We start from the raw sequence: 18,884 nt of genomic DNA, 5'->3' as shown, positions 1-18,884 counted from the left end.
GAAAATGGGCTCCAAACAATCTGAATATGGGGACCCTATACTGTTTATGCTTGGAAGAGTCTCTTACAACACCGTCATCTGATAAGACCCATTTTGTAATTTCTTTCTCAAGTACATGCTGGCTTCAGAGCAACAGCAATACAACATCAAATAAACTCTTGCAGACACTTTCAGTAATGACAGTGATAAACCTTAGGATAAAAGCAGCACTAGGATTAAACTGCAGAGGAAATTAATTTGAAGAGTTCAAAATAATGGATCCTTAAAGTTTACTGTAATATTTGTTTGGCAAAGGTTTCTGTCTTTGACTGCAGACTCCAGCATACATCTTTGGGTATGCCCATTCACACAAAGCTCAGCACAAAGATGATCTTGGTTTTAGAAAAGAGAACTCGAGTCTCTGCCTAACAAGGCATTTATCATTCAGAAGATAGGGAAGAATTATGAAATAATAAATACATTCTACTTTATCAGCAGCTTCTTGACAGTGCTGAACTGAAATGAAAAGATTGCTGTTATAAAGCATGTTATTGAGACAGTAAAAAGGGTTGTGGTTCACCTAGAGACCTCTAGCTTACTGGTATGACCAAGCAGGATCTGGACAGACTCAAAATGTTCCTGCTGAAAAGAGGTAAATGACACAGAACAAGGCACATGTTCACTATATAGGAGCCATACTGGGGAAAAAAAAAAGTGTATATAAAAATCACACCTTATGATTCAGTGTACCGGCCTGTGGATTTTGGATTTGGAATTCAGAAAAACATCACAACTATTTCCTCTAAGAGAGAATGTTATGAATATATGGGCAAATAGCAGTGCAGTGCACGAAAGCTTTCTATTTCATCTCATTTAAGATATTGCCTCCCCATTAGCCAGCAGTTAATACATACAGCAAAGAATGCTTAGTCAGATTCACTCATTACAGATGCTCCTCCCTCAAAAAACAGTGAAGGAAGAGTGTGTAGGAAGCGCTGCATGGGGCAACCAGCAGCATTAAAGCTTAAATTGTCACATTTTCAACAAAAATGAACAAATAGACTTACTGTGGCACACAGTATGATACAGCATTGTCTAAGAAAACCCTTTCCAGAATTACTTCAGCTGATTTAATGAAAAATAAAGTAGTATTCTATAAAAAACTGATGCAAGGAGAGCTATTCCAGAGGTGTCATGTGCACCTACATAAGACATGTCTCAAGAAATCTTTTCTCTGCCTGACTCAGCATGAAATAGAGAAGGTTTAAATGCTTTTAGATGGAGCTGAGTGAGCTGTCAGAAATGTTACCACTTCCTATGAAGCTGCAATACTGAAAGCTGTGACAGGATTAGGGGCAGAGGGGCCATAAACTTGAACAACAGCACCTGGAGAGATATGCAGAATTTCAGGTTCCCATTTGCTCAGTTTACATTACAATTTCAAGGACTACACAGCTGCTAGCTATGCAAATGTTGCCCTCTTATTATAACCATGACAAAGTTTTTGTAAGTCTCAAGGTTAAATATAATCTGGATTAGCACTGATTTTTTCACATCAGCATCCCTATATTTGATATGACAGTAAATAAGATGTTTTTTACAGGTTTAATCCACAGTGACTTTCAATCTTCCCTGTGGATACCTGAATTTTACTTTTAAATGAAGCCACACTCAAACCTCCTATAAGAAAACTAAAGAGCATACAAGAAAAGTTGTTAAGTTTAGTTTTAATTTTTGAATGTAAACATATAGAATCCTTTACAAGAAAATTCCAACTTGTTCTGGGATAGCAATTTCCAAAACAGTTTTTATATTCTTAAAAAAAACTGAGGCCGGGGAAAGTATTATCATAACACATATAGTATCATTTAAGGCTTCCTGGTCATTCTTTCATTCATACTTAGATAAGAGTGATGCAATAGCTCAGAAACTGCACAAGGATAGGTCCTTTAACAAGGCATTTGCCACAGGCACACCAGAAGACTTCTCATACTGATGAAGGCAAAGAAGAGGATCTTATTTGCCTGTGCCAATTCCTCTCAGCTTCCATTTTCCCATAGGAAAGAGCAAGGAAGACAATGACTTTTGGTACTACAATAGAGATCAGTACAGGACAGAGAATCATAAAATAACTTGGGTTGGAAGGGACCTCAAGAATCATCAAGCTCCAGCTCCCCTGCTGCAGGCAGGGTCACCAACCTCCATACTTCCCATATAGTATAGAACCTCTAAAATCCTCTTACAGTGACAGAGAAGAGTTAGTAAGTTTGGAACTGAGGAAGAAGGAAAGAGAGATAACAGACTACAATGAAATGCTAGAATAAAGGAGTATTTTTTGAACATCACCTACATCTTGTTTCACAGTACCAGTTGTATGCTGGTATTGTGATAGAACTAGAGGGAATGGTTTTAAGCTGCGCCAGGGGAGATTCAGGCTGGACATTAGGAAGTATTACTTCTTGGAAAGGGTAGTCAGGCATTAGAATGCACCTGCCCAGGGAGGTGGTGGAGTCACCGACCATGGGAGTGTTCAAGAAACATTTGGATGTTGTGTTGATGAATATGATTTAGCTGGGAAGTATTGGTAACGGTTGGACTAGATGATCTTCCAGGTCTTTTCCAACCTCGATAATTCTGTGATTCTGCAAAGCAGATGGCAATATAAGAAGGCTGGCATACTGATTCAGAGTAAGCGAGGGCATGCTCAAGTCCTTGCTCAGTGGGACAGGAAATTCTGTGTCCCCTCCTCACATCTTCTTGCCTCCTCTACCCAAGTCTATCCCCATATCACCAGCACTAGTGCACTACAAGTGTTTAACTGCCATACTGCATTAGCTCAAAGAACACTGAAATAAAAGCCAAGAGTCCCTTTCACAAAACCTCCAGTATAATGCTTTGTTCTGGTGAACTCAGAGCCAGGTACAAAAGCAGTGACAAGCAAGCTCCAGGCAGCTTTCCATTTACAGCTGTCCTGAGCTTCTGCTCCAAAATACCAAATCACAGATATCTAATGTCACAGTTTACAGACTGTGAAGAGGAAAACATGCCACCTAAAACTGAACAGATATCATTCAAGAGGTCACCAAGGAAAAACTTCTTAACAAAACCAACATATGTATATTACAATGTATAACCAATGTATATTACAGGAGTTATGTTAGAACATTCAGTACCTACAAGACAACTGCTGTGTTGGCAGATATTTCTCTTTGGTAGAAAAATCTAATGTTCTGCTCATGACAGCCTTCTATAGACTTCCTCTTCCAAAGAGCACAGTTGCAAACAGCTAGAACATGTCTCAGCAACACAACCAGATGGCCTGAACCTTCCTTCTATGGCTCCAGTTAAGGAAGTGAGTCAATTGGCTGAACATCTGCTCCAGAAAGGGCTCTGTACAGAAAATAAAGCAATCAAAATTTACCACAGTGGTGAATGTGGAGGACAGTTCTGTGAGACAGTAGACTAACACATTTCATCAGATCATGAGGCTCTTCAATCTGGATTTTCTATCCTTCCCCTCAATAACTGCTCTCTTCTTCCCTTAGAAAAGACTGTGGATTTCTTAATCTAGTTATTACATTGTGTGAAACATGCAGGCTCAGATTTTCATACACAAATACACATATCTTCCAGCCAGACAAACACTCTCACAAATCTGACATGCAGGATGCTCCAAACCAGATTTCACTGCCAGACATTACATAAAGAGAAGCACCATTCCACCATTTTTACTACAATAAGTCCTGTAAAAGGACCATGTTGATGTAAAATTAAGTGTTTGCTAAACCATTTCTTCCCTAGAGTTTTCTTGTGGAGACTTATGACTATGCAGTCATTCTCCCAGAGTCATTTTCCCCTCACTTCCCTGACAAAAGGTCTGAGTCTTCTATATCTCATACCACAAAGTCCAACCACATCCATTTACAAAAATGGAGTACTATTTCAATTCACAAACCTTAGTGCTATCATACAAAGGGTCTGTGGTGGCAACAGCAACCACAGCTCATGTTTCTGGAGCCAAGTATGAAAACTGTTCGACTTCATGGAGTCTGTCAAATGCTGACCCTGCCAGAGGTTTGACAGACTCTTGGGACACATCTCAGGATACCTGAATTCTCACAAAGTCACATTTAACTACACAAACACAAGATGAATTTGGCACTCAGCAAGTAACCATATGTACAGCTAGGACACTTAACATTCATTCTTCTGCATGTAGTTTTGCATAACCTTTAGTCTACTTTCAGACATCAGGCTTTCTGTAGTACAGTAAAGCATCACTATAGTAGAGGCAATTGATATTAAGTAGTTCTATTTTTTTCTTACTACACAATGATACCAGAATGCAGACATCTCCTGCCTGCCAGGGTTCTTTAACTCATGCAGTAAAATGAAACTCACTTTAACTTCAACATATTTGTTCTGTATGCTCAAAGGAAAAAGGAGGGAGAAGGAATGCAAGGTTGAAGGAAGGAATAATTAATACAAAACAATTTCAGTTTTCTTCAAGGCAAATATTGTCATCTACAACTATAAACACAAAATGCAGTTTCTAAGCTTGCCTGTTGCCAGCTGCTTCCACCAACACTTAACTGCCAGCTACATCATTTATGAGAAATATTTCAGGTAACTCCATAGTAAAGCTGTTTATCTCTGTATACTTTACTAGCTGGTCACTTTAATGTAACTCTTATCCCCAAGACTCAGGTACACAGAGTACCTTGGAACCTGTTAGCTTCTTTCTGTGAACCATCTAGTTGACCTTGAAACTGTTTGCTGATACCAACTCCATCTACATTACTGTAATAAGGTCGCAAGCCACAGGAACTCAGGCTGCTGGAAATGAAAAGGCACTGAATACCAATGACAAGTTATTCCTTCTCCTGGTAGGTCATCTCATCTTCACCTAAACAGTCATTAACACAGTAAAGCATGAGGAAAGCTTGGGAAAATCTACACTGTTAAGGAGTTAGTCAGGTTGAAAGGTGTACTAAATTTCTACACAGATCAAGCATGGTGTTTTTCATGTGGGCTTTTAAGTAATGCATGTTAAAAAAATACAAAACCCACAAACAGTTAAAATTCTCACTGGGGGCTCAAGGCATTTGAAGTAATATCACATATTCCAGCAGGAATTTCCAACAGGCTTTCCTTCTCCAGGCGGTAAATTCACGAGGAATCAACTATTAAGGTGTGAAAGGTTCCTCTGTCAGCTTCATATGTTCACTGCTTTCTTAAACTTGGGAGTTGAATTCCATGTATTTTGACACATTTGCTATTTTCAATGCTCATTCCACTGGAGTTACTTTAAATGTATATTGCTAATTAAAAAAAAAAAAAAACAAAAACAAAAAAAAAAAAAACAAGCATTAACAATCTTTAATAAAATAGCTCAAGTTTTGCAGTATGGATTCAGTTTCCTTACCTACCTATTCAACACAAACAAAATATAAAAGCAATAATGAAAAAATAGTTTAATATTGCCAGGCTGGTAAAATAAGCCGCTCAGCCATGAATGGCACAGCAAAATGTTGCTGTCTACAGCAAAAAGAGACATACATTAGGCTTCCTGCTGAGCCCCAAAGGCATGTTTCATTATATTTAGTCACTGTATCACCTGCAGCCACAACTCCGCCCTTAAATGTTTGTGGATGAAGCACAAGACACTGCAGAGCAGAAGAACAGGAAAGACTAGAGGCTGTCAGGAGGAAAAGACAGAGCACAGACTGAACTCACTGCAGTGACAACAAGGAGCCTGGATTCAGGATCATCCACCCCTCCTCTGTGAACACATGTTGAGTTTACCTATGGCTCTATCACTCCTTTGGCTGTCAGTTTAGATGCTCTACTCTGCAAACAGTAGCTAGGGTCACCCTGACTAAACTGTTTGAGATGTCTTAGTTCTCTCAAGGGAACAGAAAAAGTGCCAGGCTTACTGTGGCAACAGGGGACCCTAGAGCCTGGAGAATCTGGAGATGACTGACAGGAGTCATTCACCAAATTACAAGCTAGTTGAAACCTAGTTTTGGTCACCACCATTATTCCACAGAAGAAATTAAAAACACTGCTTGCTATTTAAATGATCACCAACTGAGATAACATCCTGTAACATATCATTGGTTTTGGTCTTTGAAGTGTCAAAAAATCTGATTCGCATGACAGCCTGAGACCACAACAGCAATTTCAGGTACACTTGTAATAAATGCCTTCTGCCTGGATGTTGTTAAATAAGTAGCTACTCTTGGCTATGGGAATGGAAGGGAACAAAAAATAGGAGCAGGGAGGGGAGAGAGAAGAAGGAAAAAGCTTCTTTCACCTCCTGAAAAATGCCAAGAGTGATAACCTGTTCAGAACAGCTGGCAAATTGATTCAGCATTCAGATCATTGGGAGTTTAACATCAGAAAGCTTTCCACCAGAAAACTCACACTGCAGGCAGAAGAAAATGTGGTAAGATGTAGGTCAAAGAACAGAAAAGATGATGAGTAGAAATGCTGGAGCAAAAAACAGATGCTCTGAAAAGAGAGTCAAGGTAACTGAGTAACACAGACAAGAGCCTCAGCATCAGAACTGTAAGACACAGGAGAACAGAAACACTTGCCTAAGTAAAAGCCAGAAGCAAGAACATCTCCTAAGCACTGGGTAAATCTTGAGAAAGACTGCACCATAGAGATACTCAGCCCTGACACCTGGACTTCAGGGCACCTGACAATTCACTGTCCCCTACTCCTTCCCACGCTGTCAGTCTGCTGCAGAGTCCATCCTCTACCAAGGTCTAAAATACTGTTTAATTCTCTCCTTACTCTGAAAGCACCAGAAAACACATGCATATTCAAAACTTTTTAAAAAAAAAAAACTTTAAGATACAAACAATAGTACATTAACAACATAGAAAAATTTGCATGTCATGAGCCTTACACTTGGGGAACACATCTGTTTTGCTTTTCCTTCCCAAATAATTGCTAGAGTCTCAATATCTTTGAGGTCTGTAATTTCAATTATATACATATATAAGCACACAGCAGCTTTTAAAATTTCACTGGGTAGGAAGAAAACCTTAAGAACTAGGGATAACGTAGCTGAGCCAATTTACTTTGCATCTACAGAATTAATTTACCTGTAGAATGAAATTGAGAAGTTTTAGAAGAAAAATGGCCTACTAATCACAGGAAAGTAATTACATGGTACAGAACATCAGCAGACAGGCATGGTAACAAATTCAGGCAACTAGGGATCCCTCTGAATCTAGTAGCAGAGACCCAGCAGAGCCAGGTCAGTTCCTGCCATGTTCCCACCTCTCCAGGGAGGGCAGCTCAGCAGCCTGCAAAAGAATTCACAGACCACAAGGCACTTGGCTGTTTCCCCAGATGAAGTGGCCCAGCATTAGCAGGAACCAACAGGAAAAAGGAGGACAGAGGTGCAGCATAAGGGCTCACAAACCTGGACCGCACCCTAGAAACTTGTTACTGACTGTGCCAGTCCATCCAGATACAGTACGACAGGAGAGACATTCTTTGTTCCTGCCTCATAGGTGAGATGATAGGTTCTTGCAGGTAGACAACAAACATGGTGTACCCACACAGGTAAGCAGTTCAAAGGCAGTGCCATATCAGTAATGGCCTCATCTATCACCTGCAGCCTGCCTGTCTGCCTTTGCTCCACAGTGAGCAACCAGAGCCCACAGAGTTATCAAGGCCAGCAGTGCTGGCTCCAGTTAACCCCCTCCCAGGGCTCCTTCACCGCTGGGCACCAGTCACAGGCAAGTACGGCTTGTACAGCAATTGCCCATGCTACATCTAGGAACCACTCCAAGTGGTCTGATCCTCATTTCTCGCTGAAACACATGCCAATAAACTTTACTTTGTTACTAGGATTTAAAACTGAGGGAGTGAACTGAAACACCAACAGTCTCAAAGCCTCATATATCAACTCACACAACAAGGTTAGAAAAGAGCAAACAAAACCCCACCCTTTCACTCAACGAGGCTATGGCCTAATTACTGGGAATCAGAACTGCTTTGAGTGACAAAGACACAGCTACCATTGCTGATCACTGCACGGTCATCAGATCTGAAGTGAGCCAGATGTTCCCCCCTTATCAAAAAACAGAGCTCTTCCATTTCCACTGCAAGTCACTGACAGCTGCACACACAAGATACGCTCTCACTAAATCATGTGCAGAAACTGGTGGGTGCATGACTGTTAGATCTACTGAATTCAGATTTCCTCTAAACTGATACAAAACATTTTGTCCACCCCTAGGGTTTAATTTTTCAGGTTACCTGCTTGTCTCCAGCCCACTCAAAAATATTTGGATTAATGCAGCAAGAGCTGACTTCAGGACAGCCTCTTAACTGCCCCAAGTGTGCTTCCACTCATGAAAACACTGCAGTGAAATGTTAAATGTCAGTTGTGAATAAAATGCAAGAGAGCATCAGGAGCACCATGAGAACATCTCAAAACAAAATCATTCTTCTTGAAACAGCAAAACAACGACCACTAAAACACAGGAAGCACATTTTGCATTCATCACTGTTGTGGCAACTACAGCACAAGCAAGGTACCTAAATTTAACATCATTTTGAGCTATTAGTTCTGAGGTTTTGAATTCTCCACCCAGCATGGGAAATCACATTACAAGGGCTCAGTGCTGACTTTTGTCATCTCCTGCATAGCAGTCCACTCCCTTTGCAGAAGCACTGCCTCAAAACGCTGCGCTTTCACTGCAGCTTTAAGTTTGCTCCTCTGGGCTTTGTGCTGGTTTTTCACTCATACCACCTACTGTCATCCCCCTTACTACAAGGCACTTAACTGCTTTAGGCATCGAAGTAGTCTAAAAAAAAAATAACTGCTCCATCACAGCTGCTAATACTACATGGAAACTCCTGCAGAGACTCACTAATGCAACATGGTTTGTTATCTCACTACCAGTTTTTCAGCTTTTGCTAGACAGCAAATTAACTGCCATCATGAGTGAGCTGAAGGAAGACACTTCTTCCTAACAGGCAACAGTTCCCATGCAGATGAGCAGGTTCCAAGAAAGCCTGTTTTATGACTTCTGGAAATTAAATTGAAATAACTTGATCACAGTTGTGGATTTTACAGACAAATTCTGCTACTGCTTTAGAAGCCCAAACACTTCGATTGCTTCTTTTCTTCATCCACTAATAGATCTTAGACACACCTCTCATCAAGCAGCATGCACACATAGACCAGGGCTGGTCCATCTCCCTGCCACCATGGACTGCAGCACAGCAACAACTGCCCTGCCACACTCTGAGAAGTGGCATTCAAAACAGCTTGAGCTCAGATGAAATGAAATAATGTTTTCTCTGTGCCCAGTTTTGCAAAAGCAGCCAAACACTTTTCGTGGATAAACACTATCCCAGATTAATCTAAGCATAATTGCTGTTCTTTCCAGCACAAATTACACTACCACAAGCCCTGTGCTGCTATTTCAGTGCATTATTTCTTCAGCTACATTGTTTTGAGAGGATATGGGAATCAAGCCTGGTTTACTGCTGAGCAGAGGCCGGACAGGTATTGATTGGGCAAATTATTTTCCCTGAGACAAGTAAGAATCCCAGAAACAAGCAGTGCATATCACAAACCTCCTCTCATTCCCACAGTTCTGAGGCCCTGCAACTCAGAAAAATGTTACAAGAAGGGATGGAAAAACATGCTGACTGTTACTTTTTTGTACAAGGAGCACATTTTTCCCTTCTTGTTCAAGCAGCCTAAAGTTTAGAGAGTTTCTTACAGTTTTCATAGCCCTTCAGCAGTGCCTGGTGAGTGCTGAAGCAACTTTACCAACAATTGTGGCTTTATGAAACTATGGCATGTAAGACCAAATTCTTTAAAAAAAAAAAAAAACAAAAAAACAAAAAAAATCCAAAAACAACACCAACACAACCATTTCTATAATTCAGAACTGCTTTGGCCAGAGGAGAGCTGAGAGTCAGCCCATCCTGGCAGGCAGGTGGGGCACTCAGCTGGCACTGTATGCAAGCAGGGCCACTCAAAAGGGCCACCCATGTGTCCAGGGGCCCCCTGTACACTGCCACTCCCATGTTTCACTGCCCCTCTGCAGGCATGTTTCACCACCACACACAGGAATAACAGCTCAGATTAGCTTGGCCTGATCCAGGTGCTCATCCCCGTGCCAGCTATACTGTCAGGTTGGCAGATCTGACTGTGGGATTAGACCTGACCCAGACCAATTAAAGAAAAAAAAAAAAAAAAAAAAAAAAGAAGTCAAGGCTGCTTCTCACATCAGCAGAGCCAACTGAAAGCACACACAAAACCACAGCTTCAGGGTGCGGTTCCAGAGCAATTTAAACTCATTTAAATCTTGGCTCCTGCAGTCCCACCTGGCCATAAACGCTGCCTGTCACAGGGTCAGCATGAGCAGCTGTGTCACCACAGCCACTGAAGAGGCTGAAACCCAGCCATGCATATCAGCTTTTCAAGGAGTGATCAGACTCCAGACAGGCTGGGTCTCTGTGCCACCACACTCTTGAGAATCAAAGCTCACAGCAGTCTCTAAGATCAGCTGAAGGCATCTCAGTAAGTTCAGGCTATACAGAATCTGCAAAGGTCAGCAGCAAGGTGGGAGCTGGGATCCCACTGTAATTACGGCTGGTTCAAATCAGCAGTTTCACTTATGAAAGAAGCTGGACCTAGTTATAGGACCACGTTCTCAGCAAAGCCACTATATCCTTCTGCTTTTAAGCACTTTATCTAGTTTTTAATCACTTTAAAACTGGATTTCCAGGCACAGGTATCCTCTGTACTTGCTACAAAACACCTTCCAAGCACTCCTGTAAAAACACAAGTAAAACATTCACTGGCCTTCAACCCTGCAGAATGTTGGTTGTCTTAATGGAAAAATATTTCTGTACATAGTTCAGGCTTTTCCCAACTCAGCTCCCCAGTAACTTCTCTGTGCTGGGCTCCTCACTGCTGGGAGGCTCCCATCCTACACATACAGTGTACTGAGCAGCTGTGCAAACCAGGCACAAGTGTAGGAGGATACCCTCACTTTTCAGGTGGAATAGCCAATAAAATACGGCTAGTATGTACAACTACTCATTTCCCAGTCTGGATGTCCAGATAGATTTTTGGAGCCAGATAAGAATCAGTCTAAACACCTTGCTGGAAGCCACAAGGCTTTTGCTGCACTCTGAATAGAGCAGGTGAAGGTCTGCAGGGAAGGATATGCAGAGAGTATGTCACTTATTGCCTGCTTTTGTTGGTGTTCAGCCTGCTGTACCCAAGCTGGAAAAGTTGCTGAGGAAAGAACTGCAATCCCTGTCAGCTCTGGAGGCTGAGGGCTGGGCAGCTCTATACCTTGAGGAAGCAGCTCCCTGGTCTGGCAGCTGTTTGCCCATGGATGTGAGTCAGAGCCATGAGGTACTGCTCAAGTTTGACTCCCTACAGATTTGCATCTTAACCTCAACAACATGTTAAGAATAGCACTGACATGATCCCCCCCCCCCAAGTAAGTCTCCTGCAAACACACACTCACTAGAACAACACAGCAATTTCATTTGACACTGACAACAACACATTCTTAACAGCTGTTTATTTTCTTTAGCATTTCAAAACATATTTAGGAGCAAAAGAAGGGTACCCTGTGGAGTTTCTGCAGCCGCCACCTTATTGAGGGGCAGCAGGGAAGCTGATCTCCAAAGCAAAGCACTCTTTTCCTCTGCTCCAAAGATCTCCAAAGGACCTGATCTCCCTTCCTGTCCCATAGAGCAGACTCAAGTTCTGCCTGCCTTCAGCTGTGGTCAGGCAGACCAGAGAATCCCTGGACACTGGAACCCACCTGCATCTCCCTCCACCAAGCTCTAATACTGAGGCAGTGCATGTTCTGCTAGCAGCACCCCCATTTCAAGCACTGGTACCCTGCTGCTGATGTCTGTGGTTTTCTGAAGAAGAGCACAAGCACGGAGGCACAGGAAGTACAGATCCATCAGAGCGCTGTGTAGGGCCCAGCCCATACCTCTGCCCTTCTCACTGCACCCATGAGCAAGGTGCCTGCCCTGGGCACCTCTCTCCCTACTGCACCTCCACCATGTCACAGCAGGGACACTGCTCCCTCTCCACATTGCCAGCAGCTTGGTTCCACAACACACAGCAGTTCAAAGATGCAGGTTCCAAAGGAAAAAAAAAATAAAATAAAATCACCCAAACAGCCTCAATAGTAAAGCAAACACATCAGGTTAATAATTTCCTGTGAGAGACAGAGCACAGTGTGCTTATCAACCCACTAAAGTATGACCCACAAATCCTGCCTATCACTGCCAGCCATTTTTTCCCCCCCCACCTTACACCTTAACATATCCCTAGAATCTCACTGCAGACTGGAGCTGGCAACAGTGACCAGTAAATCTTGAGTTAGAGCAAGTATGTAGCTGAAACCCTACTTAACAGAGAAGGCAAGCTGCACATCTGCACACTTCCAATTCACCGCCTCCAGTGTTGGACTTGATCTAGCACACTCGCGTGTGCTATAAAATCTGCTTCCAGTGCAATATTAATATTTCCTGTTTCAACAGTGTTCAAGTAGCTGTAAGCGTGCTGTAACAGAGCTCACTCCCTTCTTCACCAGGAGACTTCAGGGGAGATGAGCCTTGCACAAAGGGCCCACAGAGCCACTCCTACCGCATGAATTATGAGCACTTGGTTAAACAAAGCAGTTAAACTTTTCAAGTTCTCATTCAGCAGTTTAATTATTAGCAATGTACAAAAGAGTAGAAGAGATAAACAGTATTTGGTTGCCAAATTACACCCATCAATAACAAAGGAAAGTGTTCTCACGAGCCGCAAGTGCTACAGAAAGCATACACCCAGAAGAATATATATGCATAGGATACAGTTAAACTTTTTTTTTTAAAAGCTTTAAAAACCCATCTGTTTTCATTTAAGAAAGTCCTATGGAACATTTACCGAAAGAATTTTTCCTATCCAGTTGAAAAAAATAATAAAATTGCCTTTTGTTCCCCTGCATTCAATACAGACAAATTCATAGATACTCCAGTCAAACACTTCTCTAAAAGCCACTGCCTTGCAAGCACTCACATCCTGAATTAGCTGAATTAGGGTGTAGTTTCATTGAGGCGTAGGCTGTTTCACTTTGGGTTTGCCCTGCCTATCTCCACAGGCAAGGCAGCCCTCAGAGCTCCACTCTGCTCATTTGTCTCACCCAATAACCACCAGCACCAGGCAAAGGCACTCCTTGGAACCAGGACCAGAAGCATCAACACATCCCTCACCACTGAATGCCATGGACATATCAGCCCTGCAAACACACAGGTCAGCCCCATTTGCAGGCTGTCCAGTTACAGCAGGGAAGATGAAGGCTTCTCCATCTGCTCAGCAACGTGAGACAAGCTGGAAGCTACTGACAGCTGCAAAACCCATGCTTCAATTAACAGGAAGAACAAAACTGGAGGATGAGACTGTGTGATACTCCTTTCTGACACATTTCTTCACACCTCCCTTTCAGCAACTTGGGTGATGCTGAGGCACCTAGTTTCCCTTCTGCTTAGAGCAGGGACCTGGGCCACTAACACAGATGTTAATTCAGACACTCAGAGCATGGAAATTCCTGAAATCATTTGCAAATCCAGACATCCATAGCTGCACTCTCTACAGCTATACCACATTCCTGGCAATGTCATGAAGCCATTCAGGCAGTTCTTACAGAAAACACATACATGTTTGTTACTTCACACAGGATTCCGAGAGACCAAGATATAAAGAGAACTTAAAGTTTTGGGAATAGCATTTTTTTCCTCAAAGTCAAAATGCTGCATGATTTGCTGCCTTACATCCCTAATTCTACATTTAGTTAATCCAGGTGGTACTCCCAAGAATTACACTTTTCATCTTTACAATCTTCCATGACACCAAACGATTTCATCACAGAAACAGCTTGTACCTTGAGCTCTATTAAGTCCCCATTCACTGCGATTTGGTGAAACTCTGCAATTGATTGTGCTGGGATTGAGAAATAAGCAAGGCAACAGCTGTAGCCAGGCTGGAAACCAGCTACATAAATTCAGTTGCAGTGAGCCTGTTAACACAGTTTCTGCTGTATGAGCTACTTCCTTCTTACTTATATGATCTCACTTGAGTTTGTGCTGGACACAGACATCTGACAGGCACAGCACAGCACCAAAGGAAAACTTTAACAGCCTTTTTTGGTTGTTGATCTTAAGTAACTGACAGCATGCAGAGCTGGAGGCACCTTTCAATAAGTGGTCCATGAAGCCACAAGGTTTTGGCAGCAAAAGCCTAAAAGAAGGCCCAAAGGCTTTGTTCTGAAACAGTTTCTTTAGTGCGCAGTGTTCACCCTGAACTAGCAACAGAAGGGGATCCTCTTGCTTGGTTTCATTCAGCTATTTCCTGGCTCTAAAGATGAAAATGATCAGCTATAAGGATTTTTTCCAGATGCGTGTCTTTTACTAACTACATCAGCAAAACTTGAAACACAAAGCTAGTGTTCAAGTTAGAGATGTCTTCCCAACCACTCTACCTCTGGGTTACTTTCCCCCCTACGCTGGTTTCTGTCAGGCTACAAAATGTGCCTGAAATTTGCATGCATCTCTAGACATCAAAATGAAACGCTACTTGCACACACGTATTACCCAGCAGAGGTTGTCACAGTAAAACACTAACCTTCCTCAGAGCAACCTGCAGGCTATGCCAGGAACTTGAAGCCAAAGTCAAAAGTCCAGGTTAGGTTAAATGTTTAAAGGAGTATGAGGTCGCTAGAGCAAGAAGACTTGGCAGTTTGATAGCCTAACTTGGACAACTTATTAACTCTTCTAGGGAAGCCAGTGTAGATCTACTGTTCAGTGAAGGGTATTGCGCTTGTCAGGGATCCAAAGTGCAATTTCAGTCATACAGAGAATATACAACTCATGGTAGGCTAAATAACCGAGTGACTGAACATGCACCAGAACCTGTGCACACAGAGAGCACCGGTCAAAGGAGAGACAGCGTATGGAAAGGACAGAAGGATATTTTGTCCACTCCTTTTGCTCCCTGGGACTGAAGACCAAGGCCGGGAGAGAGGCTACAGCTTAAAACACTGACCACTTAGGACAGCAAAAAATCCTCTGAGCTCAGAATACTATGATGAGACCATATCTTGAAAATACTTAGCATGTTAAATGTGGTCATTCTTTTCCACAGCTAATAGGAGTGTAGGATTCTTAAGGCAACACCCTGAGCAGTTCAGGCTGGAAGGCGATCAACAACTCTTAATATCCAGGTGTAAACCAATGCACAAATGATGGGCTCTTTATTCCTTGTCAAAGCACTTTTAACTTGACTTTAAGGCAGATAACATGTCATCTGTCCAGATGCACAGGTGCCAAGAAGAAGCCAGAGCAGGTCTGTCAAAAAAAGCACTTGCTGCTGAGGCCACATCATCTGCACCTGATGAGCTCCTGTGTGTTGGGCTAGTGGACAAAGCATCACTTAAGTAGCAGAGGTTGCTCTTAGCACTGTCTCCTTAGGCCCAGACCCCTGTGCTGCCACAAAGGGGATGGCAAAGGAAGCCAGAATGACTCAAAGACCAACTCCAAAAGAAAACTTCATCATCACCAAGACAAACTTACAGTGTGCGTCTCCAGCAACCACTCCAGAACATATCACTAGAACACCTCCAGAATTCTCTGGGACATCCAGTAAACACTGTGAATGGAAAATGAAATCTACAGGCATGGTTACAGCCTGCACCACCTGGCAGGTATCCACAGAGGGGAACACTCAGGAGGGTGGGCAGCCTCTGAGATGAAGGCCCCACTGCCATGCTCCAGCTCCCACACCCTCCCCAAGGCAGACGCAGCCTCCAGCAGTTAAAGACTTCATGTTTCTATTAAAAAAACAACAGCTTTGAAAAAAAACTGTCACACTGAAACCTGAAAAGCTGCTCACCAGACCACAGGGCACTGTAAGTTTTGCAAATAATTTACACGTTCATTTCTAGCATTGCCTAAAATATCAGAAGTGTTCCTTATTGGGATGGTAAAACCAATGGCTTACACCTCCCTGCCCAGAGGAACCAGCAGAAAGCACAGACTGTGCAGGATCACAGCACAGCAGCAGGAGGGAGGTGCTCAGGGCTTTTTATAAATAGAGGTTTGGGAAACAAACACAGTTCATTGGGAAGGAAACACCTGGTAACTGCACTGCTTCTCACCTCACTCACTTTGGAATTTGAAGTTATAAAGGTTTAACCCAAAGCTACTAAATCATAAAGCAACATTTTAGACTGTTCTCCAAAATTCTGAAGCTGCAAAGTTGTAACTTCAAAGACGCAGTTGCAACCCGAACTTCTGATCACAAACCACTGTGACACCTACAACACCAAGATACAGAGTTAAAACCCGAAGCTCCGGCTAGAAGGTAAAGCGCTGAAGTTACAACGCGGAGCTGCATCTACAACGCGTAGAGAAAGTTCTAAACGAAAAGAAATTTTTTCCAAAGAGACAATAACACAGCGGACAGAAAAACTGTTCAGAATCCTGCCGGGGGTCGCTACGGCAAGCCGGAGCGCACCGCAGCTCTGCAGCGGCGCCGACGGGGCTGCCTTTATCCTCCCCAGAGCCCTTCTTTTCGCATCGAACCGATGCCGGCGAGGGAGAGGAGCGAACAACAGCCGCCCCAGAGCCCTGCTCCCACCGCCCCCGACCCGCCCCGACTCACAGCCGTAGCGGGGCCGCTGCAGGGCCGCCAGCTCCTCATGGTGCATCCTGACGCCGCCGGAGGGACGGCGCCCGCTGCCGCCCGCCCTTCTTATGAGCCGGCCGCCCGGCGCTGATTTGCTGCCGTACGGCCGCGCCCGCCCCGCGCTGGCATGCGGGGATGTGGGGTACGGCGGCGTGAGAGCTGCGGGGCGCCGCCGCACGGGAGCGGAGGGGGGTGCGGGGCCGGCACGGAGGAGGGAAGAACAAAGGGAAGGGAAAGAGAGGAAGAAAGAAAGAGAAAAAAAAAATAATGCGAGAAGACCAAAGAAGGACGAAAGCAAAGAAAGCAAAAAGAAAAAAAAAAAGGGGGGGGGGGGGAGGGGGAGCCAGGAAAAAAGAACACAAAAAAAAAGCTGGGGTGGGAAGGAGGAGGGAAGAAAGATGGGGGAAAAAAAAGGAAACCAAAATAGAAGGGGAAAAAGAAAAGAAATAGAAAAATAAAGTTAAATAAAGGAAGGGGGAAAAAAAAGAAGAAAAATAAAGGAAGGGGAAAAAAATAGAAAAATAAGGGACATTAAAATATTAAAAGACAATAATAACAGGCAACAAAAGCAAAATAAAAGACAACAGAATGGAGCAAGAAAGAAAAAAAAAAGAAGAAGAAGAAGAAGAAAGAAAAAAAAAAGAAAGAAAGATGAAAGAAAATAAAAATAGCAAGTAAGAAAGAAGGCCAATGACAACTACAATGAAATAGAAAATAGACTGACCCAAAATTGTGAAGGCCATAGAACCTCTCTGGCATTTCTGAAGAAAGGAAGCTGTGAGGAGGCCTGAGATAATAAGCCTGGGACTCCCACCTGAAGTTTAGCTCTGTCAAACACACTTGCACTCCACAAGCAGCATTACTGCTGTGCCTAGAGGCCACCAAGCAGTTTGCTATGTAGCCAGGGCACCTCAGGACAGGTGCAGGCCTGTTCCTTTCCAAGGTGTAGGAACAGGGTGGGCACTCAGCCCTGGCTTTGCTACAGGCAGGGCATTACCCTGCTGCAGTTCCAGGATTTGTGACACTGTGGATTTGTGACACCAGCTCTTGGACAACAGCTGGGATGCACAAGAGCAGGGCTGGAGGCAGTGGCACTGAAGCTTACAAGTTTCAGTAAAGCCAAGTGTTGGGTTCTGCACTTTGGTCACAATGACCCCAGGCAACCCTACAGGCTTGGGGAGGAGTGGCTGGAAAGCTGCTTGATGGAAAGGGACCTTGGTGTGTTGATGTTCAGTTGGCTGAATATGAGCCAGCAGTGTGCCTAGGAGGCCAAGAAGGCGAATGGCATCCTGGCTTGTATCAAGAATGGTGTAGTGAGCAGCACTAGGGAAGTCATCCTGCCCCTGTACTTGGCACTCGTGAGGCCTCACCTTGACTACTGTGTTCAGTTTTGGGCACCTCAGTACAAAAAGGACATGGAGCAGGTTCAGAGAAGGGCAACGAGGCTTGTGAGGGGCTTGGAAAATCAGCCCTATGAGGAGAGGCTGAGGGGCTATTTAGTCTGGAGAAAAGGCGGCTGAGGGGAGACCTTATTGCTCCCTTCCAACATGTGAAAGGTGCTTTCAGTGAGAGTGGGGCAGGTCTCTTCTCATTGGTGGACGAGGGGAAATAGCTTCAAGTTGCACCAGTGTAAGTTTAGGATGGATATCAGAAAACACTTCATTACAGAAAGGGTAGTTAAGCAGTGGAATAGGCTCCCCAGGGAGGTGGTTGAGTCACCACCCCTGGAGGTGTATAAAAACCGTGTGGATGTGGTACTGAGGGACTTGATTTAGTGGAGGGTTGTTAGAGTTAGGGTACTATGGTTAGGTTGTGGTTGGACTGGATGATTTTTAAGGTCGTTTCCAACATGAGTAATTCTGTGATACTGTGTTTTATGGCTGTGCTGTGCCTTTCAGGCTGCCTCTAAGTCCTCAATGGAAACTGGTGGAAGAGAGCAGAGTCTGTGCATACCTGTAATCCAGCAGGAAATGCAGTGACCTTCACTGAGGTTTTCTCCCCTCCCTGCAGCACAGAGTGATAACAGTGCTCAGGCATGCAGAGCAGCACTGGAGGAGCTGTAGTCCTCATCTGTGTTTATGAATGCTTCTGAAGCATCCTTTAAGTAATCTCCCATACACTTCCTCTGTCTGTTAGAAGCAAAAATGGGTGACCAAAC

At 43.6% G+C, this 18,884-nt stretch overlaps 1 protein-coding gene across 5 annotated transcripts in view; it reads right to left on the bottom strand.

The window, feature by feature from the left end:
* Positions 1–16,768, bottom strand: part of IQGAP2 (IQ motif containing GTPase activating protein 2) — a 114,871-nt gene extending 98,103 nt beyond the window's left edge. For all 5 annotated transcript variants that reach the window (XM_015848845.3, XM_015848847.3, XM_015848846.3 and 2 more), the window contains exon 1: positions 16,703–16,768. In XM_015848845.3, the coding sequence (XP_015704331.2) occupies positions 16,703–16,748 (46 nt within the window). In that variant the 5' untranslated portion in view covers positions 16,749–16,768. The remainder of the gene's footprint in view (positions 1–16,702) is intronic.
* Positions 16,769–18,884: the final 2,116 nt, after the last annotated feature.

The sequence above is a fragment of the Coturnix japonica genome, chromosome Z (genome assembly GCF_054131305.1).
Source record: "Coturnix japonica strain WE chromosome Z, WE-NBRP24, whole genome shotgun sequence".
In the NCBI taxonomy this organism is placed as follows: Eukaryota; Metazoa; Chordata; class Aves; order Galliformes; family Phasianidae; genus Coturnix; species Coturnix japonica.
Note: the sequence above shows the minus strand (reverse complement) of the source record. Positions and strands in the feature narration are given on the sequence as shown.